The sequence below is a fragment of the Nipponia nippon genome, unplaced genomic scaffold, assembly GCF_047370975.1.
Source record: "Nipponia nippon isolate SJK-2023a ecotype South Korea unplaced genomic scaffold, ASM4737097v1 scaffold_4, whole genome shotgun sequence".
NCBI lineage: Eukaryota > Metazoa > Chordata > Aves > Pelecaniformes > Threskiornithidae > Nipponia > Nipponia nippon.
In genome coordinates this window covers 14912027-14936837 of record NW_028262358.1, presented here as the reverse complement: position 1 = coordinate 14936837, position 24811 = coordinate 14912027, and the positions used below count along the sequence as shown (strand labels likewise).

At 41.1% G+C, this 24811-nt stretch overlaps 1 protein-coding gene across 1 annotated transcript in view; it reads right to left on the bottom strand.

Annotated features, from left to right (window-relative positions):
* Positions 1-13483: 13483 nt before the first annotated feature.
* Positions 13484-24811, bottom strand: part of DTD1 (D-aminoacyl-tRNA deacylase 1) — a 29526-nt gene continuing 18198 nt past the window's right edge. The window contains exons 5-6 of the mRNA XM_087773956.1: positions 15904-16080; positions 13484-14090 (exon numbers count right to left, since the gene is read on the bottom strand). Of these exons, the coding sequence (XP_087630082.1) occupies positions 15925-16080 (156 nt within the window). The 3' untranslated portion in view covers positions 13484-14090; positions 15904-15924. The remainder of the gene's footprint in view (positions 14091-15903; positions 16081-24811) is intronic.

Genomic DNA, 24811 nt, shown 5'->3' with positions numbered 1-24811 from the left:
CTTCTTTTGTGTTTCACAGAAAACAAATTATTTGCTACATTGCTTAGAGACAAGACAAAATATTGAAGACTCAGAGATGAAAATTAAGGTATGGTCAGTGAATGGAGAAAAGGCAAGTACATTCCCCTTTCTTCAGGAGGCATAGTAATAGAAATCACAGTCAAGTAAATTCATCAGTACCTAATTTCTTACCCTCAGAATTAAGGCACTTGATTTTAAAAACACTCATTACCCACATGCACAAAATTTATGTGTGGAGGTTACTGCAGATAAAGAGAAGCAATCACTTGTGCAAAGCAGTCAGAATTAGTGTTAAACTTACCATTCAATGATATTTAAGAAGTACTTAGAAGAACATTATCTGTGTGGCTTCATAAAAATGCTATTTTTCTGATTAATTAGAATTTCGTCAGACCATGTAAAAAGTAATTTGAAACTGTAGGAACTTGCTTAGGCTTAGGTGTGGGATGTAATGGTCTGAATATGTATGTGAATAACCATTCAGATCAGCCAGCTTCCTCACGTTCATTACGCCTGACCCAGATCTTGCCAATGGAAACTGCACATAACAAGGGGTTTTACTTCTGATTTACATGGTAGGTGGTGAGCACAGAATCAGTCCTATTAGCACTAGAAATAATTGTTTACCCTCGTATTAAAGAGGATGTGTAAAATGTAACTACATGTGCTTACCAATACAAATTGAGACATAAATCAACATACGAGAAAACCCTGCTGACTGTTAAGTCCCCAAAAAGCGATCACTGAAAGAAGGGGAGACCCTTCTCTCATTAGATCTACTATTGATTCACCCTATCAGACACTGTGAATGTTAAACCTCTCTGCATTTTGCAAATTTAAGATGTATTTGTTGGTGCATAAGCTTAATAAACTCTGTGCAGCTTTTCAGAAGGCCTGAAAGTGGAAAGCAACACGACTTGTAAGAAGCCCACATTGGATGTCACAGGATCACCCTGTTAAAGGCCATCTCACAAGATGTACCTTTGTCTTAAAACACTCTGAACCCCAACAATGCTAAGACAGTTATCTTTCTCGTACCTCAGCTTATCAGCATGCATTACTATCAGGGAAAGCTAATATTTAAGGATTGTTAAAATAGTTGAAAGCTAACTACAGTTTTGGTTTGGTATGATGCATTTCTGGAATTTACATAAGCACATGTTTGGAAAATAAAACCTCTAGTAGAAGTGTTTATATTAGGAAAAAAAATTCAAAGTACTGGCAGCCAAAGCAAGCAGCAAAGAATTCACCAGAAGTAGTCTGTGAGGGAAGTTAAGAAATATTTGCATGGAAGAAGCCTTGTAACTCTAAGAAGTCTCTAGGACAGGTACCAAGGAAACTTAGGTTTCACTGTGGGATCAACAGAGAAGAATTAGAAAAAAATACAAGTGTATGCATAACCATCCAGAAATTATCTAAAGTTAATGTCTCCTGACATAACATTTCTCCTTCTTCAATTTTGCTTCCAGAAGCGTCTCCTCCCGATAGCTGGAGCTCCTGCAGGTGCTCTAGTGAAGCCGCTCACCCACGTGCCTACTAATGGGAGCCTTTGTCAAACACTTGTAAACCCAAGGAACAATTAACAGCGAAAAAGAATGAAGAACTATGTCATTTTACCCAGAGGTTTGTCAAAAAACATGCCTTGTGTAACACAAGGAGTATTAACAATTGCAAACAGTGACAGACTCCCCACTCCCACAGCCGTTCAAGCTCTCATGGACCTACTAGGAAAGATTAAAAAGGCAAAACCTGAGAGCTGAGGCAAGGGATCAGACTCTGTGAAGCCACAGCCTTCTTAAAGAGTCTGATAAGACCTCTCCTAGACACTGAAGGCTTTCCCAGAGAGACCAATAAAGACTAAAGGTATCGTTCATTGCATGAAAACATCATAACCCTCAGCCCACGAGTCTAATTTGAGCCTTACTGAGATGCCTGAAGAGGCATCAGTAGACAAACGCGACTAAGCACTGATCCCAAAGCCTTATATCATCCTGGCACAGTGCTGGGTCCAACCCAGCCAGCCCTGATGAGCAGCTCAGTCCAGTAGCCAGGGTCCACCACCATGGACCACAGCCTCCTAAGGGCCCATGCAACTGTCTTGGAAAGTGAACATGCAAAAAATACCCATTTTTATATGAAAAGGGCAACTGTTTCCTCAGTCGTTTTGAATCTCTCCCTTTAATCTGTCTTGTTGAATTGGGAAAGCAAGGGACCAGCATGGTTCACAATGCAGAGTCAAAAACTGACAGCCTGCCTTAGCAATACTAGCGTTTTAATGAGTGACAACCAGAATGATTATAAAATAAAACGAGATGTCACGAACTTTGATGTGCATTGCACCCCTCAAGGAGACCAAGTTCTGGAGCCTTTGGATTGAAGGAACAAGCAAAACTGCCCTTACAGCCTCTCCGATAAATGAAGCTACTACAGCAAAACATAAAAGGCCTAAACATATTCCATATATTCTTCTTTGTTACAGAAAAGGCTATTCAGTATTTCTGTAAACAGTGCTTTTATAGATGAAAATATAGGTCTAGGTCAAAATCTCTCAGAGTGTTATTATATTATATTACATTACATTATATTATACAGTACATTTTTGGATTCTCTTTGAGAAGCAGATAAGATGGGATGAGCTGAAGCCAGTGGTCCCAAGAAGTGAGCAGTGCAACTTCAGGGAAAAACCTGCGCTGAGCAACACACCTTGGGAGACTCCAGCAAGGGTGGAAGTAAATTTTCTTTGAGAGAGGATTTTGTTGGTCAAAACAGACTGGAAAAGAGAAACAAACAGAGTGCAGCACACCGTGTGAAGCAAAAACGTGCTGGAGCTGCTCATGTCTATTATACAAGCACACCTCTAATGCAGTCAGCACAAGCTGAAGCTGCCAAGTGATCTTTAAGGTTGTTCTTAATAAGAAAGTACCGGAGTATCCCTGCCTGGAGGTGACAGATGCAGATATAGATAGATAGATAGATAGATAGATAGATAGATAGATAGATAGATAGATAGATAGATGCATCTTCCAGCAAGATCTGATAGACGGAGAAAAGTTGGCAACTCAAACCAATCACAAAGAGAAATGCTGTATGAAACCCTGCTGCCATGAGGATCCAAGAGATACCTCACATTCCGTAACCCAAGCTGATTTGACAAAGGCACAGCATAATTCCTGAATGCAAAGAGTGGCTGCAGTTTCACCAGTGTCTCTGAATTTCCCCATCAGGAGCAACATTTTCATCTTATTTAAATTAATCCTCTGCCAACCCACACTCATGAAGCAAATCTCCACTTTGCCTAGATGCTGGTGACACAAGAAAACTGGACTAAATTAATCAGATGACCAGAAGAGCTAGAAGAATCATTATCATATGAATAACACCACGGCCCAAGAGGTCTTCATCAGCATCTCCTGTGCTTTCCGAACCAGGGAACAATAGCAGAACCTGTACTGGACACTGGGGATGAAAGGTCAGGATATGTATGTTCTTCCTCATCCCTCTGGCGTCATTGAGGAGTCACCAGTTCACCACCAGATTTTTAGCCTCCATAGGAAGCATACATGTCCAAAATAAGGTTGAGGCTTGATATAAAATAGACTTAACAAGAGCAGCATAGATGGGACAGCAAACGAACCTCAGAGCTCAAATACTACACTTCAGAGACATACAGTTACTGGGGACTGACTGCTGAAAATGATTGTATTGCATTAAATTAACATTCTAGCAAGACACAAAAAAATGCTGATGCTCCAAATTCTTGCTACATGTACATTTAGAGACTAACAGATGGTCAACCTACAGATCCCACTTCAGAGATCTTCAGACCACGGGTCAATGTATTTTATGCTTTATTTACAACAGCCTTTCTGGGAACACCATTATAGTGTATTTAATCCATCTCCTACGGCCTTTACACTTGACAGTACTGGGCACGCTGCCATTAGTCTAGAAACATTAAGTTCATACACGAGGCATCTTTTACTCCACTTGGTTCCCTCCAGGGAAAAACCTCATGCATACCACTTGAGCTTCCAGCTGCTTCCCTTTCCCTTTACTCCTCATTACCCCACTGGGGCATCGAAATGATTCATGACTGCACAGGTAAGTGGCTTTTCTTCCTTCACAGAGCCTTTTATGTTATTTTTATACCCTTCTAAATATTTCCAAAACAAACACAAAAACCACTTTGCAAGCTGTGCTGGAAATTGAGCTTATACAGAAGCCCCGGTGGGATGGATCCACCTTTCAGTGTGGGATTACAATAGATGCAGCACTACGGAGGAACAGGAGCCAATCAGCTTGATCCTGGGAAAAGAAGGGATGCTGGAAGGCAAGATAAAATGTACTCAAAATCAGTGCATCTGGGACCTTCCCTATGAGGCCCTAGGCATAAAACAGGAATTAAATGTATTCTGTGTTTATCTTTACCAATACAAGTATTTCAAGTAGGAAACACTTGAAAAAAATTGTTGACTGCCCTCATATTAAGACATGCAAAATCTTTCTGCCTTTTCCAGCACAGATCAGAGGATAACCAACAGTGGTACTTGCATCAGGAGCAGCACTACTTCTCCTGGCCCGAGATCCTATTCACCCTGAAAGGTTTCTAGAGCTGGTACAGGTGAAGAAACAAGTGAAACCACATGAACGCAGAGAGCAGTTTAAACACCAATGCAAACAGCAGCAAACAATTTTCGAAGTTGAAGTTAAGAGGTTGTAGCCAAAACTTCTGGGCTAATTTTGAAACCTTTTTCTTAAACCGTGTTCATGAACATAATCAATTCCAGTTTTAATCTCAGCATTTTTACTCTTGCACAATGCAGAGCACTGCTCTTCAAGACTGTTTTCTTATCAGCATATGACTACATGCTCCATGAACTTCTCAATGATAGTTTCTCTTAGGCAGAGGACATTAGTCTAGAAATAAATACCCTGATCATTTTTCTTTATGGATTTTTGATCAATAATGCATTATATGTCACCATAATTATTTCTAGGAGCATTCTGGTTAGCTCAATATACTTTTAACAAAGGAACATAATGGAAAATACACAATTCCTCCTACTATCCATAATATTTCTGATCAGTTTTTATAGCAGAGCAACATGGATTTCCCCGAAACAGGGGTAGAGGAATGGAAATTCAGTCATAAAATTTTTGCTAGACCTGTTAAAAATTTACCTACTTTAAACTTAGAGAAAATAAAAGTGAGTTTCTCACCTGTCTCTTCCCCTTGAAACACAGAGGCAGTTTTGCAGCAGGCAGACAGCTACTCGATGGTTGCAGTGGACACCTGAGCTTATGAAGCCCACTGGCTATGCTCCAACAAATTCCCTAAAACTTAAACTTTTCATTGTTATTCTTTTTAATAAATAATAAATCATAAATAAAACATCCCCATTGCTCCAGCCTCCCTCCCCTTTCATGGAGCCCTCACTATGCGTTAGCATATCAGGAACGATTTTAGCAGGTTTGGGTTTTTTGTTCAGGTTGCTTTTTTAAGAGCATTTATCAACTACTTTGAAATTTTCCACACTGGCCAGGAGTTCCTTGGTTGGGCCAGGCTTCGCAAGGTTGCTCCCCTTACTGCTCCACTGCCCTACAACATGCCTGCTTCAGGAACAGCAAACCCCAACGTTGTGAGACCATGACAAAACATCCCAAAGAAGATAGCGATTAACTCTCCATAGAGAGAAATATTCCATCTAGCTGCCTTTTTGAAGTATTATCCTAACTTTTAAAACATGAATATATTTTAGGATTAACAAGCGCATTTGGTCTTTACATTCCTGTTCTGTATCCTCCTAACCCATGGAAAACAAAAAAAGCACTTAAAGAACACTGATTTGCAGGTATCCCAAGCTTCTCTGTACATACAAATAAAATCCATTGTACAATGAACGGCGTCTGGCTTCTGAGTAGCAAGGGCATCTCAAACAAACAAACTCTTGAGCAACAACAAAGGACGTATTTGTAGCCTAATTTAAACTGCAATGCATCTGCACAAGCAGAGGGAAAATACAATGGCCAGAGAAGATTACCTGGAACAAAGGCAACCTCCTCCCCTGACACAGAACTTGTACACATGTATTTGAGTACAAGCTTATTCTGTTTTTATTCAAAAGGCACGCTCCTGTTGTTCTAGCCAGGTAATTTGTCAGTCACAAAGAGTGGTTACGGTATTTGTAAGCATCGAACTTATCTCAGGAAAAAACACCTCCTGCCTGGAAACCCGTGCCATATACATTGGCAGTGCCAAAATCACCGCTGTCTATCTTGATGAATGCTTTAAACCAAAGACAACCCAGAGTCTAAGGCTTTCATAAGGGTAGCAGAGAAAACGCTGGCACCAGCACCACAGCAGTGTAAATTATGGTACCGGGTAGCACCAGGCGCCTCTAATCCAGTTACTGCTCGTTCCCTCTGCGGCTTCCCTGCAAGGCTGAGGGGTTTCAACAAACGTAATGCAGATCATCCTGTGAATATGCAAAAAATGATTCTATTCTACAGTTTTTGAACAGAGCAGCTATCTGGAGAAGGATACAAATCCCGCGTATAGGCAAATACACACACTCTAAACAAAACAACCATCTAATTATCGCCAAAATCATTATTTTCCTTTAAGGAAGGGGAAGGTAATGAAAACCGCCTTAATCCACTGCAGTGATTTTCGGTTTCTTAGGTGTTGCTGACACCTGGTGGCAGACAGGGAAAGAGCCTGAAAGCAATAAACATCTACGTGCTCCTGCTCCACCAGCTGCATCGTACCTTAACCTCTCTGAATAACCACTTGGCATTTCTATTACTTTCTATTACTGCAAGCCAATATACTCAAAGTTTTAGAACAACTGCCATGGAAGTCTTTTACAGGTTCAGCCTTGACATAGTAACATCTACCACACAAACTATTCGCCCCCAAGTACCTCAATCTTTTGCATACACTTGTGTTAGCTTAAAAGGATTAAAAACCAGATATATATTCGCTCCCTAGAGCCGCAAGCTTTTCAACCACCCATATGAAATGAATCCCAGTTCTTAACAGGAAAAAAAAGTTTGCCATCATACTTCAGTTGGCACTGGTTAACATCCCCCAGATAACCTAAATACAAGAGGGGGAAAAAAGCTAAATAGGCACGGATAGCAAAGTACTCTCTTACCCAAAGAGTAAATCTCCTCTCCTTAGGTCGCGACTAAGCCACACTCCCCACACACCAACATTACAATATATTCGTTATATCAACAGGAGTATTTTGTTGTCAATGCAATAAATGGAGCAACTCTAAAACATTGTGGGTATGATGTTGACTGCAAGTATTAAAGTATTTATTAAAGCAGAGGAGCTCTTTGAAACAAATTAGCATGGAAAAATAAAATATTTGAGTATTATGAAAAAATATTTACTCGGTACACAAGTGCCTTCAGTAACACTGCGGTGCATTTATTCAACAAATATTTTATAAGGATATTTGCAGTGTATTTTTGTGTGATTCTCAACAACACATCCCAGATCACAAAACAGGCACTTGCAATTCAGCAATCTCATTGAGATTTCAGCAGTATAAGGGTTTATGAGCAACTCTGACATTATTCACAAAGCTTGTTTTAAACACCAATCTCAGATTTACTTTTTCATGTATACACTAATTTTTTCATTACCACATTTCTTGACAGGGCCTCCTGTAACATCCTGATTCATCCTCAGGGTTTTGCTGCCAGCAAATCCACCAAGACACATTTCTTGTGTAAAGACAAATGCCTACGACAGTGGCTGTAACCATCCATCCACGTCCCTTCCAGAGCCCCAGAGCTCACACAGCGAGCACCCCTGGCTCGTAGCACTGGGTGTCCATCACAGAGACGTGCTGCAGCCCAGAAAACCTGACCACACACTTTTTCCTTTTATAAAATCTCTTGGCAATGCAACCCCAGGACTGTTTCTCTGGTCCAGCCTGGCCTGTGTAAGCACTTAGTGTTAATTACTGTTACCAAGCATTCCTTTAACGAGGATTAGTAGGTTAATGATAATACACGCGGAGCGTACACAAATTAGAGATCAAAAGCCTTCAGAGAATTGCGAAGAGCCAGCTTGAGAGAGCACCCTGACAAGGGCATTCCGCTTTTCTGCTTTCTTCCCCCGAAAACCCAGCGCAGGGACAGGCTGGGGGGGGGGGGGGGGGGGGGGGGCAGCCCAGCTGCCGCTGACTTGCTCATGGCCCCCGAATCACCGGCATTTCCCTCACAGATCCACTGCCTCCTTCTCCCTAAATCCTGCAGTTTCACTGATGTTATCCTGACTCAAATACCAAAGCTGTCCCTGCTGTGCTGAAATTGCACCACGTCTCTGTTGAAACACTGGAAGTGATTTGTTTGAGCAGCACGGATAAAACCTGGAAGCTTTCAAGGAAGAGCAGGGGTCCTCAGCATCGGCGGGCCTGGCAAAGGTCCTTGCAATGGGTATCATGAGCACAGAGCACTGACAGGAATGTGAGCTAACGGGGGTGCGCAGGCACGAATAATGTCAAGTTACTGAGCCCACACCAAAATTCAGGCGTCCAGCAGCACACCCCGCTCTCGAGGGGCTGCAGTGAACACACAAGGCTGCACAGGAGGGTGACAGCACACATGGAGACGTCCTGGCCTCTCCACCTGCCCCAGGCAGCACAAGCAGAGATGCTCAGACCCCCCTAAGCCACGGGCTGTCTCCAGCCCCTGGTATCTGTTATCCACCAAGGCTATGCTGCTCTGATCTCAGTCCCATTTACATTTAGGCTTCCTAAAACATCTCGTGCCAATAAATTGAATGGTGTAGTTAAGGAAAACAGGGTTTTTTTGGCTGGGTTTATACCTGCTCCATCAGTCCTTTCATGCTGGGTGTGAGAATCCAAGGCCAGCCGCAGCTCAGCATTTCCATGATCCGTTCTCAGGGACAGGGACACTGTCATCAGCCCCCCAAGCTTCAGCCTGGCTCCTCACCCCTTTAAAAGACTTCAGCTTGGAGCTATTTATGCCAGGGTGAACAAGAGAACAGGAGGCCGGTTTTCATAGGAAGGATTAGGACATTGCTCATTCACCCTCGCAAACTGTGGATCCGGGAGGAGATAGGGTGCTCTCCTCTTACGGCACTGGGAATAGCGTTACTTGTGATAAAATTGAGGTTGGCACGGAAATGAATGGGTACTCCAGAATACGGAAAAGTGACTAGCCTTAGGATTTCACGCCTTATTTCAGACAACTGGTTGGTATTTTCACACCATCTGTTCTCTTTCCTGATGGGGTCTGCCATCTCACTTTCAGTGACAACCAGATACATGCAAAAAGTTTAGGAGGCTCTTTTTTGATTGTCAGCAAACCTTTGTTGCTTGCAGGGTCCATAGTTACCTGCAGCTGAGTTGACGACTAAGCATTTCTAACCACACAAGCACAAAATCAACTGAAAATGGGTGTTTCTAAGGACAGTGTGGAAATGCTCGGTATGGACCGGCAGCCAGGGAAGAGCAGACACCTTGCACCAGCTGAAAACCTGCTCTAGGAGGCCTGGCTCCCCATTGCTGGGCAAGTGCTGCAAGATGGAAACTCCGTTAGTCAGAGTGAGGGTGCTGGGTGGCGAACGGGAACTGCCGGGCTGCTGGCAGAGCAGGTTTCCCTCTTTCTTAGAGCCCTATATTTTTCTGTACCACACCATGAAAAGGTACTTCTGCCCTCCTTCCTGTTCTGCAAACGCCGCCGCTCTCTGCTCCATCGAGAGCACTTCAATCACTGAAAGGATTGCAAATCTGCTTTAACTGCAAGGCCCTAAATGCACCCGAGTGGTTTCCCTGCACCACTATCCAGCATTTTTGGCATGCTATTGAAGCGTGGTTTGCAATGGACTGGAACTCCCCCGGTCCTGTGGAAGAACCATAGGAAGGCGTATTTTAGCAAAGTGCAGTAAATTCTGTTGAGATTGAAACCCGTCATCACACGGCCACCAGATTGGAGCAGAGAGAGGGAGCTACTGCCAACATGTTCAGACAAGGATTCTCCAGGAACTAGCATCTCTGTAAATCAGACCATTTTTAATTCATTGTCCGCACTAACTTCTAAAATGGGAAACTGTGACCTTATCCATTGAGCATTGGCATCAATAGTTCTAAGTTATTTTTCCTCTAATTCATTTGTATTTACACACCAAATTAAAATTATCCAATCATTTTTCCAAATAGCTTTGTAGGAGCATCGCTTACTCTGACTGTTCCATTCTTAAAATCCTATTTTTTAAAGCAACGTAGTCCATCGATTCAGTATCTGAATGAAGATGATGTTTGCAAAATGCCTACAAAACAGTTTTTTACTGTTATAATTGTTGTATTTTCTGGTTATAGCAGTCAATGAAAATTAGCAGTAAATTTTCAAAGGAGTGCTAGCATAATTTCTGCTTACCAGGGAGATGTTCTTGGGGAGTCTTCTGTTGAGAAAATAAGGTTGGAAGAAAAACAGGACCTGCAGTGGAGTGTCTAAGTGAGCGTTTTGATACAGAATGGTTTGCGGACACTCCCTTGTTAGCTTGTACTTTATAAACACAGTTACGGAAAATATCTGTAATCAGATTTAGATTGTCTCAGATACCTGCTGGCAATTTCAAATGGGAAAACCCAACATTACTTTCTTGCAGACCTCGCTCACATACAAACACTACCAGGTTTGCGGAAATCCTACCAAGAATATTTTCTGCAATTTTACGCACATTTGTTGTAAAGGCAGAATCGACGTTGACCACACCGTAGGCGTATAGAGACTATAAAAAAAAAAAATATTGAATTGCGTACAACTGAAGCCACAACAAAACAACAGACTAATGGAGTTTCTCTGCTTGAGGACTGTAATACTGACCCTCGCTTGTCATCTTTATTATTTTCATGGCACTCAGAGATTCCCCAGGCATTTCCGTGAAGAGGAGGACTTTTGCCCAAGTTGACGAGGCAACGCGAGGCGAAGAGACACCAGCACCAACACAGGAGGAAGCAGAGAGGAATCTGAAAGATCTGACCAGGATCCTTGAAGCACTATCACAAAGACGAATGGCCACAGGACGTTGATTTTTGGGGCGCTCCCCAAAATGTCCACCCGATAGGTTCTCCCTGCAGGACTTTAACCTGAGGGCAGCCAGCATGCAGCTGGAGATCAGACATTGCAGGGCCTCTGAATCAGGAGCTGCTGTAGTATAGCTAGCAAACATTAGATGGTTATCTTCTGACTCTAGCCCATAAATCACAAAGAAGTGAACTCTGGCAAAACCGCTCTGTGAGCTGGGACAGGAAAATGGAGAGAAGCCTATAAGCCTAAATCTGTAGAAAAGGGAATAATGGGCAGCAACTTATCATTCATTAATATCGTCCCTTAACATTTTATAAACATATGAAGCAAACACGCCTTTTTGTTAAAATAAGGTAGTTTTCAGCATTTAGGAAAAACTAAGTAACATCCCTTCCACCTAAAAAACCTCATTTATTACAAACAGACAACAAAAGCTCACCAAGGCTCTAGAAACCAACCAAGCCTAAGAAATACCAGGCAGAGGAACAGATACAGGAATTCAAGTCTCCCGGTTTTTGCTTACAGCTCACTACGAGCAGAAAAAGCCATGGGACAGATACCAAGTTTCTAAGCCATGTAATGCACTTGGAAAAAGCAGCCTTTCCCAAGTTTTGCTGCCAGTAGAAAGGGCAATAACTTTTGTTAAAGTAACCAGCACTTTTAACAAAGTGGGCTTGGCTAGTGGCTTTTTTCTTGAATCCTGAAACAAATCATGGCACGTGAAAATACACTGGGCACAGGACAACAGGAAGCATCTGTCCGAAGCACACAGCTTCCCTGGGTATTTCCAGTTCCCACACCTCCACCACCACAGGCCATGACCAAATCCCGACTTAGGGTGAACTTTTCCTCACATCTCCCACGCAAGGCAGGACAATGCTATGGATTAGAGAGACTCAGAAAGACTATGCAGTCTGGTCACTCAAAGTGTGGTTCAGCAGGGAGCCAAGCATTAGGTCACCTCATCTTTGACCAACAGCCATCACTTCTTTGCCCTTTATTCTGCTTAAACATAGCTAGAATATCACCTCTTGCCTCCCCTGAGATGTATTTACACTACTTTTTCTTTTCAACCTTTATTATTCTTTTTTTAGTTTGACTTCTACCAGCTTACCTTTTAGGATGCAAAGAGACTTCTTCACACTCTTTCACACACTTTCTTCTGGGACTTTCTTCACATCATTACCTTCTTAAGAACAAATTACAAAGGAGAAGACAAGATTTCAAACATGCTGGAGCAAGCAGGAGAATTAAGCTAGATGAGATAGGCCTGAGGTCTGGTTGGTCAACGACCATATCAACACCAGAGAGGTATCCTCCTGACTGAATTTGCCCTTCGCAGCCTGTTAAGCACTAATCTGACAGCTGCCTATCAGGCTCCAGTCCCAGGTGAGGGAGACTCTGAAGCGACCAGATAAAACACCTGTACCTGGAGGTGAAAAAGCACTGCTTGTGACAAGGCTGTGGCTTCAGGCACGCTAAATTGCATGTAATGGCCAGATGAAAAATGATGTAAATTCTTAAAGGCGAGACTAAGTGTAACATTTCAACCTAACCCAGCTACTCGCTATTCTTAATAAATGCTAGGTGTGTGGCTTGCCAAATCTTTACTTAAGCTTCATGTATTTTAAAAAGCCATGTCAGGGTGCAGTTCTGAAACTCTCCTGTCTTGGTTTGACCAATACTTTACTAAACAAGGAGTTAGAAGCAAAAAGCTAAAAGAGAAAAGTAAAAAAAAAAAAAAACCAACACAGCGGTTGCACAGTCTGCAGTATTGTAAATATGATATGCATTTGGATTAAGAACAACTATCATCAGTGAGTTAGCCCTATAATCAGGTAAAGACAACCGTGCAGTAAGCATCCTGGCTCTGATGGTGGCCACAGCAGATGGCTAGTGAAGACCACAAGGCCAAGGCTGGCCTGGAGAGTACCCTGTATAAAATGTACCACCACCACCATCTCTGAAAGAAGTCAAAGGTGTAATATCTTCAGTCTTTCATTTCCCCTGAAACTTCCTTGGCTTTAACACCCACAGGAGAGCAGTTTTGCAGCTGCTTCTCAGCTCTTGTTGTTTGCCAGCAGCTTCCAAATGCTGTTCTGCTCCTGATGAATCTGACAGAAATGTCAGCAGGTGCATGATGCAGTATGTGGAGCACCTGCTGCGGCATTCTGATGGCCACCATAAAGTAATTAAAGGACTTAGATGTGTTGGAAAGAGCAAAGATTTGAGGTCAGCAACCTGACTTCCGAACTTCCAAAGGAGAGGTGGATGAGTTACGTGACTAGGTGTTTCTTGGCTTGTAACTTTTGCTCTGTGTCACTCACACTGTTAAACGCATCGCTGTATCTTAGGAAATGCAATACACAAACACCAACAGGCACTCAGCTAGCATCAATTGTTTAATAAAGTCTTTTCTGATTTTAAAAAAGTTTACAAGACAGATGTGTTCCACATGATAAACGACTAGCGGCTGATCTTTCCTTTTAATAACTTAATCCATGCAGAAAGACTGGACTGCCTAACTTGGTGTTACGTAGCAGCTGAACAATATACCAAAATATACACAGATCTATACGCTGCCATGGAAACAGGTAGCACATGACACCATAGAGTGAGAATCAAAATACAAGCCTGCTTGATAATTTTCAGAATTCAAGTGTAAGTTTAAGGAAAAACCCTGATTTATCTTTGAAATGGAACTTATGTAGTGAATGTTCTGCTACAATCTGCCTACGGTCACCCTTTATTCAGCAGTCATGTGAAAACACATACACAAAAATGTTACAAGTCCTTGTTACTACTGATACTACACATTAACAACTGAATCTGATAGCATTGCTTTGGTTGTTTCAATACAGAATGATATAGGTTTCTAATGTCTTAGTTCTGTTTTCCCATTTTCCATTCTTTCCCAAAGTCGTTGAAGCATGGTGCTGAGGTGAATGTCTGTTGGGTCTCTCTTCAAGAATCCAGTGTAGCTTTTACATGAGAAACTGTGGAAGGCAAACAAACAGGAACATTACTGTAAGTAGGGTAGAAATAGAGTATGATTCCTTCAAATCCCATAGAGAAAAGTATCTTTACTTATTGTCACAGCCTGAAAATTAATGCTAGGTTATCAGTGTATCACATTTTAGAAATGTTCAGCTCCCTAGAATTTCAAATGCTATTAGAAAGGTCAGACTGACCAAAGCACTCCAGAAGGCCTGCAAACTCCTGCTCTGTAAAATGTTCTTATTTCAACACACAACCCAGTAACAGTGGGGGAAACCTCGTATTCCTGTAGCGTAGCAGCAAGGCCAACTGTTGCTGAGAAATAGCACACCCTTGCTTTATTTTCTAGGAACATGTTCTCCTTCCCAATGTGCCTGCTCATCTCCAGTATGAAAACAGGACGGTGCACCAAGCATAAAGCTGAAGAGAGCAGAACTCATGTGATTCCAGCTGTTGTACGATACGACAATCCACTTTTGACTGCAACCCAATTAATGAACAGGACCATTTCACACCAGTCTTGAAGCTTCTTTCCATGAGGCCAGCGTAAAAAAGCTTGTGGACTTGAAAGTTTCTTTGATCCCTTTTCCAGGTCAAATCAGCATATTTCCAGAAATCTATTCAATGCCTTATGCAAATTCATTTATATTAGTACCACACCAATAATACAAACTTCTATAGAACAGAAATCATCCCCCAATGTCTGACCACCAGGGAAATTAATGGATTTTTTTTTTTTTTTAAAAAGCAACTTTCTGAGCAATGCATGATATTGAATTGTGTAAGTCACAAACCAGACTGAACTCTAGGGATGGGAAGATGAGGGAAAGGTTAGACCTTAACTTTGCAAAGCTGTTAATAATTAAACTGCATAGCCAGCTCAGGGCTTCAGTGTGAAGATGAAGGAAATAATACTTTCTTGCAAGCTTAGACATGTTTGAAAGTTCAAAATCAGCAATGTAGCTTTTTTGGGAGGCAGGGGGGAAGGCAGGCAATGAAAGCTGTGTCCTGAAGACTTAAAACTGACTGGAAGAGTATGATCAATACATGTCTACATATGTAGATAATCCACAACAAAGGATTCAGGTCTATATTCAGTCTAATTCCATTCACTCATGTCCAGGCATGTCCCGCAGGTCAAGTGCCTGAAGGGAGAGAAAATCCCAGTTCTCATACTGAATTCAAACAGCAAGTCTGGCTCTCAATGCCCGGCCTAATGTTCTCGTGAGATGGTGAAGGGATATGAAATAGCCTGTTATCAAGTCATCCTGGGAAAGAACAAACTGAGGAGGGAGGGGTAGGAACCATAATGGGAAGTTGCAGTTCTGGCCTGTCTCCAACTTCTGAAATGTTTTCCACTTCCATTGCTGGGGACTACGTGTTATTTGGGTATTACAAATGGTGGAGGCTGTTCCAGAGTGACCTGCCTGCAAAGTAAAGACAGAGAGAGAAACACAACCGTGTATCTCTGCTCTGAAGAATACAAAGCAGGATTCTGAGTACAGTGACTGCTGTGTTAGAAGACCAAAATTTTAGATTTCCTGAGTCAACCTGGAAACAGTCGTGCTGGGCCAGACTCACAGATACACACCTCCAGCCACGCACACAGCTGGGAAGAGGTTTTCACCCACTTCCACATTCTGGTGTGGTGACTGCAGGTAGAAGCAGAGGCTACCCACCAGCAAAATTATCAGAATTTCACCCCCCAGCACTTCTAATGCAACTCTGCATGCGCTGCTTCAGTAAAGCACCCAGGGTTAAAGACTGACAAGCAGGAGGACACAGCTTTACAGAGGAGTGAAAAAGCCAAACCTGAGGCCTGCCGTGGATGAGCTAAGGCTCTCTTTCTGAAGACACATCTCCTTCTGCTCCGCTGCTTGCGCTGGGGTCATCCTTGTTACGGGGGGCATTTCTTTCTCTACTTGACTCAGAGGGCACCTTGGTTCTGGTCTTCTCTTTTCTCTGTTGCTGTTTTTCAAGTTTTGTCAGCTATTCACAAAGTAAGGAAAGCGAGAAAACACTTCATGGAATAAAATAATTTCAGAAGACTATTTCTAAAAAATTATAAATGTGAGCATTTGCATAAAACTTGCAACTCAGATTCACAACACCAATACATATATCAATAAAACAGAAAAGAAAAAAAAAAAGCCCAAGGCTTAGATTTTCAGAAATTTGGAGAAGACAGTAAATTATCATCATACACTAACATCATCACCCCCTGAGTATAAAAGAGAAGTGCACATGCTCAGAGGACCTCAGCTTTCCAGGGTTCCTCCTCCGCCTAACACAATCTGCAAACATGAAAAAGAATAAAACACAAGGACCAAAAGGGGGAGCTGGATTCCACCAAACTCCTCTTCTGTTTTGGGTCTTAAGTGGCAGTTTTGTAGTTTCAAAGTTGCTGACAACAGATGTATCCCAAGTTCGGCCATCCAGCACACGAGAATAAATTTATTTTATTCTTTATGCAGAGAAAGAGATAGATGAGCCTTAGCAGCAACTAGGATATAGGTAACCATTTCAAATCAGCTTGGACAAAACCCTTGGCTAACACTGCCTTGCCACCTCTCAGTAGAAATGCTTTCAATGCTACAAAGAGTCAAACTAAGTTGCACGGAGCTGTCACTTCTACAACTCTTTCCCATTTTTCAGAGAAGCAGGTTGCAGTAAGTTTTGGGGACGCTACATATTGATAGCCACTTAAATCACTACACTTTGTGCAGTTTATCTGTTTGGATAATTTCTGTAATCTACTGATTTTCTCTACTGCTTCCACAATTTCCCCAAGATAAAGCATGCTAGTCATAAATCATAATTTCATGGCCAGAAGATCTCTTCTGAGGTGAAATCTTCATAGAATAAAATAAGCTAGATTATGTGTGTCGATTATGAATTAGACGGGCTCATGGAAGATGCATACAAAGATGTAAATCTGAGCTCCAAGTCAGTAAGAGCTACGAGTGCAGACTGCAGAGTCTTGGCGGGATGCACAGCATCCCCTTGTACCTTATCCCACATATACACACCCTCCCTGAACACCCGCACACAGGGACTTCTAGCCTAACACAGAATATTCTCAGCTGGCTATTCCAAAACTAAAAATAGTTTATTTTTACTATGTGAAATGACAGAGTATGATGTATCTGTTTGTCTAGCATGATCCAGTCCTCAAGTCACGTGCATAGATGTAACAAATGTGTTGGGCATGATACAGGCAATATTTTAACTCGCATGTCTGACAACATGCACACTACTCTTGTGCCAACAAGCCTATATACGCAGCACATCAATATTAAAAGTAGTCGAGAAAGTGAGTGCATCTGCAGGAAAGGAAACAAAAGTTTGTGAGCCCTTATTATTAAAGGTACTCAACATTAATTAATGGTACTCCTGTGGTCTCTATGCAGTTGGGTTTTATTTTTGCAAATGGTGTTGGGGTCATCCAGCTGCTGAAATCAAAATTGAGGTTTCAATGATCTTCATGGTACAGTAAGGTACCAGATGAGGGAAGGCACACTATATTAGCTGCAGGCTGCAAAGACACGAAAGCACAGTTCTTACGTTTCAAAATATAGATTTGTACACGTTTAAATAACTACGTGAGCAGGTAGCGTATATTCATCATTCCTCACTGGCCCTCAGCCTAGCAGACAGTAATTGCGAAGCACCCCCCAACACAACTACCCCCCAACACCAAGCCAGACCACAGTCAAACCTGCAGCAATGAACGTATAGAGAGCTGTTGCAATCTGTACCCCCTTCTTTTACTGCAGCATCGAGGCTCCTAGCAGTGACCTTTTTTTGACAATAACAATGCCGAAAAAGATTTCCATTACCTTGTAGTTCTGTAACTTATAACTCCACGAAACTTCATTGTTTCTATAAATAATGTGATTACTGAATGACATGATATCCCCTCTTCTCTAACTGGCGTGTCTTATTACTTGAAAGAAGAAAAATCCTAAAACGCATAACACTGATAGTTTAAATTGAGTTACCTTTATCTTTGAGAAGGCTGTGAAATAAGCCAATAAAGCTAACCCTGGATTTTCAAAACATGAAAAACAGTAGTGTATTCATGCTGCGAACCTTGTGTTATGCAACACAGAATCCACATCCATAATGTATATTTGTTCATATATAATTTGCATATAGAGGCAGAAATGGCTCAATATATGCTAGCATGTCATATTACCATTTCAAACATGCCTACGCTGGCCATTTTCCAACATGGTCTTGGGGGCAAATAGCATGCTCACTAAGACTTCTGAAGTATATCTAGTTATATATAGTTTTATAAATACATATATATGTGTACATATAGTCTGATGGACAAGGGAACCATATTCTCTGCAGAAATAGGAGCAGCATTCATATCCTAGAGTAAACAGTATGCAAGAGATGGTCTCCGAAGTTATGACATGTATATTTATCATGAAGGACCTCATAAGTTACCTCGTTCTGTAACTAATTAGTTTGAGAACAATGTAGTGCAGAGGGCAAACAAAACAGCAGATGTGCAGAGATAAATCCAGATCCATCTTCACATCTGGCTCTGCAGCAGACCCAAAGCTCTACTCATGACTACTCAACTACTTCTCTTTCTCACAGGGCAACATCTTCAATAAAGGGAGAAAAAACAGGAGCAAGAATAACCTTGGAATATTTAGAACAACTCCCAGGTTGGCATGATCTGACAGCAGTATTCACCTAGCTCAAAGAAAAATGGCACAAAAAGTTCATTTAGATGAGGGGAGAGGATAATTTGATAAGCTGTATTTATCCATGTCTCATATGAACAGGATTTTCTTTTTTTTTTTAAATTATAACAAATTAAAGGTAAAGTTCATTTATGAACTGTTTCATCCATCTAAAACTCAAATAGTACTGAAATAGATAAGGATTTGTGTGTACCTATGGACATAAACACACACATGCCTGGTCTCCAATCTGTGCGTACACCATGATCAATCTATAAATGAAAGTTCTGACACAAAGATTAAAATGCATTTCTTTCTACTGAAAATGTAGACTCATTGTTATTACGCAGGCAACAAAAGAATTACACATCTCTTATTTTTTTCATTTCTGTGCTTATAAGGTGCTTGAGTAATTCAAAAGGATGTGTTATAGGAGTACAGTCCACCACAAAAGACCTGCCAGTGAGTTGAGAAAAGTTACAACAGTTAACTTTTTGGTATTACAGTGAATAAATCTTCAGACACACAAGTCTGGTTCAATGAAACATATCTTTAATGCTTTCCATATAAGCACAGAGTGTGTTCCATACTCATCATCTCATCTGCAGAAATATCTTGAGTTCTTTGTGGCTACTGCCTTATGATGTTTGCTGGCTAGCTGTGGAGATGGTGCACCAGTACAGAAAGTGTCTAACTCAGCTTTACACCTATAAACTAAAATTCATTCTTTTCTGCGACATCTTGGAAGGCTCCTAAGGATTCAAAGTGTGCGCATCTTACAGCAGAAGCAGCACTGTCTCATGGCAAAAGCACTGTGTGTGCCTCAGATGTAATGCTGGGCTGGTCAGCAGCGTGTAGCAGTTACATTTGCGCAAGCGTTGAAATATTCACATTTGTAACACAAGACCAGACATCCTGCACAGTGAGCTATGACATACACAGGCAAAAATTTGTGCACAGGATTAATATCAGTGCCACTCAATCCATTAAAACAGCCTTAACTATAGACATAACAGGAGTAATTAAGCCTGAAAACTCACATGGAAAATAATGGAAACCTGTACATGTCAATCCTTTTATCTCAAGCCACAGTACCCTGGAATCACTTTGTGTTACAACTTTGGCCAGAACCAAAACCCACAAACCAATCGGCTGCTCAGAAGTCCTTTATGGTCCCTGCCAGCAGTCAAAATCTGTGCTTTGGGGATCAATACCTGGTCTGACCCAACTGCTAAATTTCAGAAGCATGAAAGAAGTCAGAAAAGTCTTGAAACATCTCAAGCGTTTAAGACCATCTGCCTCATGACAACGCACAAAAATGCAGGAGTCAGTCCACAGAAGGCAACTTTTCTCCCATTGTAATACCAGTATTTTACATTGCTGATACACTACCTATGAACTAATAAACTCAAACCATATGGACATTGCTTCATCCCCAACAGACTGACCAACATGTAAAGTAATAGTTTTGAAAAAGGCCAAAATTTACATTTGGGTTGACAACTTCTTTGACAAATTCTAGCCTGATGCAATTTAATAGCACATCACAGATATGAAACTGTAAAAATTGAAAAATCACAGTGGGAAGCTAGACTGCACTGTGAAAGAAGGTTTCACCAAGGGAGAAATGTCTGCCGTTATGTCAGTTGTAATACTACATCACATCACTTTTGCAATCAATTTGCTGTAGCAACAATATGCAAACAAACTGCCACACCAAGTCCCCTGCTTGAAAATGCTAGTAATTCTCCACATTGTTTGTTTTGCTGAAGTTACTTAATTTCCCACATTCAGAAATGCTTTAGTGTCAGCCTTCCTTGAAGTTCTACCTTCTTGAATACAGAAACATAGCCACTGTTTTCCTTTTTCTCTGTGATCAGTGTGTACACAGAGGTTGATTGCTGCTTTAGAGACAGCTTTTCCTTTTGGGATAGCCACGAATAACACCAGGAAGAAGTGAATGACACCAACAAGAGAATCATTCTGTTAGCAGTCTGCTGGAAAATCAGTGGCAGTGTTCATGTTTCTGGAATCTCAAACCACAACAAGATCTGCAGATGCATATTTTAAATTTCAGTAGTGGTGTGCCAAGCTGCTACAATCTCAAATAAAAAAAAAAAAAATCACAATAACTTTAAGGACAGGTTACATTTCAGGAAGAGGCCAATCCTTCGAACTGCTGTAAGGCTTTACAAATCTAGCAGTTTAATACTAATGCCACTAAGCAAATGATAGCACTGAGATAAAATTATTATCAGAGGTCTACCGCAAAAATAAATCAATGAAAGGTCATGACAGAAGAAGGGTAGTCTTCACAATCTCTTAAGGAGATGGCAGATCATCTGACTTTTTCCTTTTCCTTTCCACATATCTATACCTTAGACTTACGATCGAAGTGTTACTAGGAGCTTTTTTCTCTTTGAGAAGAGGACACAATCCTTTTGGCCAATGAGCAGCTCAGGCAAGGAATTATATACTTCATTTTGTTCCTAGAAGAAACATGAGCAGCACACAATGCAGTTACGCTATATAGGCCCAAAGCCTGAGGTAAGAAAAGTGCTACCAGCCCTTCATCAGTTAGCCTGGTCTAACTCGCTGCCCATGGCCTTGGAAAAATTCCCTAGCCGAGCAGTTTATCAGCTGCATGGCTTCCCCACTCATTTTCCTCAACCGCTCTTCATCACGACTGATAGAGATAACCAGTTGAGCTGCCTTTGGTTCATTTTCCTCACCAAAACTTTCAGTATAAGAACATGAACTCACAGGTTTTGGACTTGTTTCTTCAAAAATAAGCTCAAAAACAGTCCAACTGGAAGAAAAGAAACATCAAAACTGGCAACACAGCATCTAGAAAAAATGTCAGCCGATGGTGCCAAGGAGAAGACTGTAGTTTATTTCTCATAATAGTGCATATGTTCGCATGGGAAGGAAGAAAAACTAGGTGACAAAAAACAAATTCAAAGACAACAGTAAAAGTCCATTCGCTGCAGATGGAGGCCCTCACTGTACAGTCATTTACCATAGTTTAATATCATAAAATATTTGACGCCAGCTGCGTCAGGACTGTGCTACTGATCACACAATTCCAAAACAATCCCCATCCCTCCCTAAAATGAAAATGCAAGCTGAAGCAATGCCATACTTGGGGAACTTAAAACACCTTCACCTACATTATATTAAAATGTTCTAACTGAAAACTGATAGAAAAGTTAAAATACTAGAGTTGGGTTTTCTTTTGGCTACACAGTTAAGAGAAGTTTTTTAAGGCATAAATAACAGAATATTCATGTGGAATTCATTTAATGGATTTTCTATAATCAAGATCCTCCTGCCATTTAAAAATGTAAGTTACTTAAATGTCAGTCTTGAGAAGTTCCTCTCTCATTCAAAACACGGACATTTCCAAGGGGCATTTCATTATTATTTACTCCTCATATCGACGAAGCGTGTGCATGCTGCTTTACAGTACTGATACAGGCAGGCTCAGTAACAAAGATCTGCTCCAATGCTTTCATTCTTCTTATCCCTCCCACTACAGTGTCCAATTCCAAAATATGGTTTAAAATACAGTGATGTAGTTTATTTCCTTCTGGACAGTAATGGAACAAATGAGCCCACAGAGATCAGTTCAGCGTCTAATTAGAATATACGCATTAAACACTGAAACTGCTACGCCACTTCCCCTAGCAGAAGAAATAAAAATGCACAGAATATTTCCAATCTGAATTCCATAATTATCCATAATGCTTTCAAAGTTCAAGGGGCTTTTTTTTGAGTTGTCACCATGTCACCTCCCCAGGCACTCTCTAAAACCTCTTCCTGCTCCATTTCTATCTGGCTAATTCTACTAGCTAAAAAATCCTACAAAAAAATTCAAAGTACATCTTCCTGACCTTCCCCAAAACAGGATAAAAACATACAAAGCATTCTGGGCATAGCTAACCTAATCTGAGCAACTATCACAACAAACTTCATCAAGACAGCACAGAAGTTTGCTACACTCTTAGCACTGACCTCTGTAATTGTCCAAATGGATGCACGTAAGTTCAAAAGGAATTATCCAAAATTGCTTCACCGGTTAAGGCTGGAAACTACAATGCTTGTGATTTGTACTAGAACATTAGGAAAAATCCTTTTGTTTTCTGCATCATAGCCAAGAGTGAAGAGCAATACTTGATCTACCCTCACTCTCAAAGACTATGTAGCAAAAGTAGTCACCGTTATTGAACTCAGAACAGAATCACCACGTGTGTATATTGACTTTCTCCCATTTCATGCCTTTGTGTTTTCACATTTGTTACCCAGCTTCTAATCCATGGCTTTATTTTGCCTGTCAAGCAAAACTTCCTGTACATCAGACTTACCAAAAGGTGCTTTAAGAGCTCAATTAAATGCCAGCTATTTTTTCTTTTTCTGTTATTCTATTCACATGTCCAAATTCCAAAATAATCACAAGTCTTCAGAAAAGGCCCAGCAATCACTAACTACTGCTGGTGTAAGAATCGTCTGATTTACTTCATACTTTCAATTCATTTGCTTTCTATTAAATCAAGACGACAACAGAACTGAACAGTTCACAACAAATTGAACTGTACTAGCTTCTCCTGCTAGGGTTTCACAAACAGCTGGGATATTCTCTGCTTTTATATATATATATATATATACACACACGCATGTATTTTTTATATATATACACACACATATGTATTTGTTGTATGAGGAGGAAATTGATTTTTTTGATTTTTTTTTATTAATTCTGTAAGTGATTTACTTCTACCTCTCTAGTACAAGGAATATAAAAATACATTTGGATTAATTAATCCAAATGTACTTTTACTAATTACATTGCTAAGGAATTATAAAGATCAGATTACCAATTACAACCACAGACAATCACTCAAAAAAAAAAGAGGTATTTCACTGTCACGTCCAATGACATAAAAGAGCTATTCGTCAGCAATTATTTGTCTAATCTCTTTCTGTTAACATCACACTAAACACTGCAGGATGGTTTATTTATCTCTTCTTGCTAAAGCAGAAAGCAAAAAGATAAAAAACACCATCTCTAAGCCTTAGTTCCCATGCTACAAGGAAATCAACAGACTGTATGACAGCAAAAAAAAAAATGCAACAGGCAGGGAAAAGAGAAGAGAATGACAAATTCAAATTGTTTCTTCCTCATCCAACGTCTTGTATGATGGGTGAGAGATGATGGCACACATCAAATAATATCAGGAAAGGATGTTTTAAGAGTGTCAGAAACAGGAGTGCTCTGACAGTGTGTGTTAAGGTCCTGATATGAGGTGGAAAAGATACGCAGTAACAGTTAAAAGAGCTGCCAATTTTCAAGTAAATGGGGTTCTTCGAAACGTGGGATAGATTAAATTCTTTGTGCATCCAAAGCGCACACGGCTGGATTGCTTTATCCACGTCTGTGCCACTGTAAGAGCTCATCCATTTCTGTGACAGACAAGACACCCCCACATCAGGACTTGCAATGAGCTGGAACTGAGGGTGGCTCATGAATTGTGTGTGGACAACACAGTTCAGAAGGAAGGTAAGCAAATTTACATTACTCTTACTCTCATATAAGGACCGTCTGGAACCCACTCAGATAGCCCACAGAAGGACCCTGTCTGTCTTCCCTTTCACAGGGTCCAGACACAGACTCAGCAAGAAGATACTTGGTGTAACCTTACCTTAGGAAAAATGACAGTGCTCTAAGCACATGCTGCACAAGAAGCCTCATCTTTGCTGATGAAGAATGAGGTTTAAGGAGGAACGGACGGCAATCAGCAGGCAAGACTGAAGAAGAATCATTCACATGAAACAGGGAATTCATACCAGACGAAGTTTGAAAACCAGCATCCTTCCCAGTCTTCAGCCCCCGTTATGGTCACCAGGAAGGCGTTGTCAGGTGGGAAAAGCAGGCAACTGTGATGGCGAAACCCTTAAACAAGCCAATGTTCCGCAACAAAGAGATGGAAACTTGCAAAATCCAGCACGCCCTGGTGATT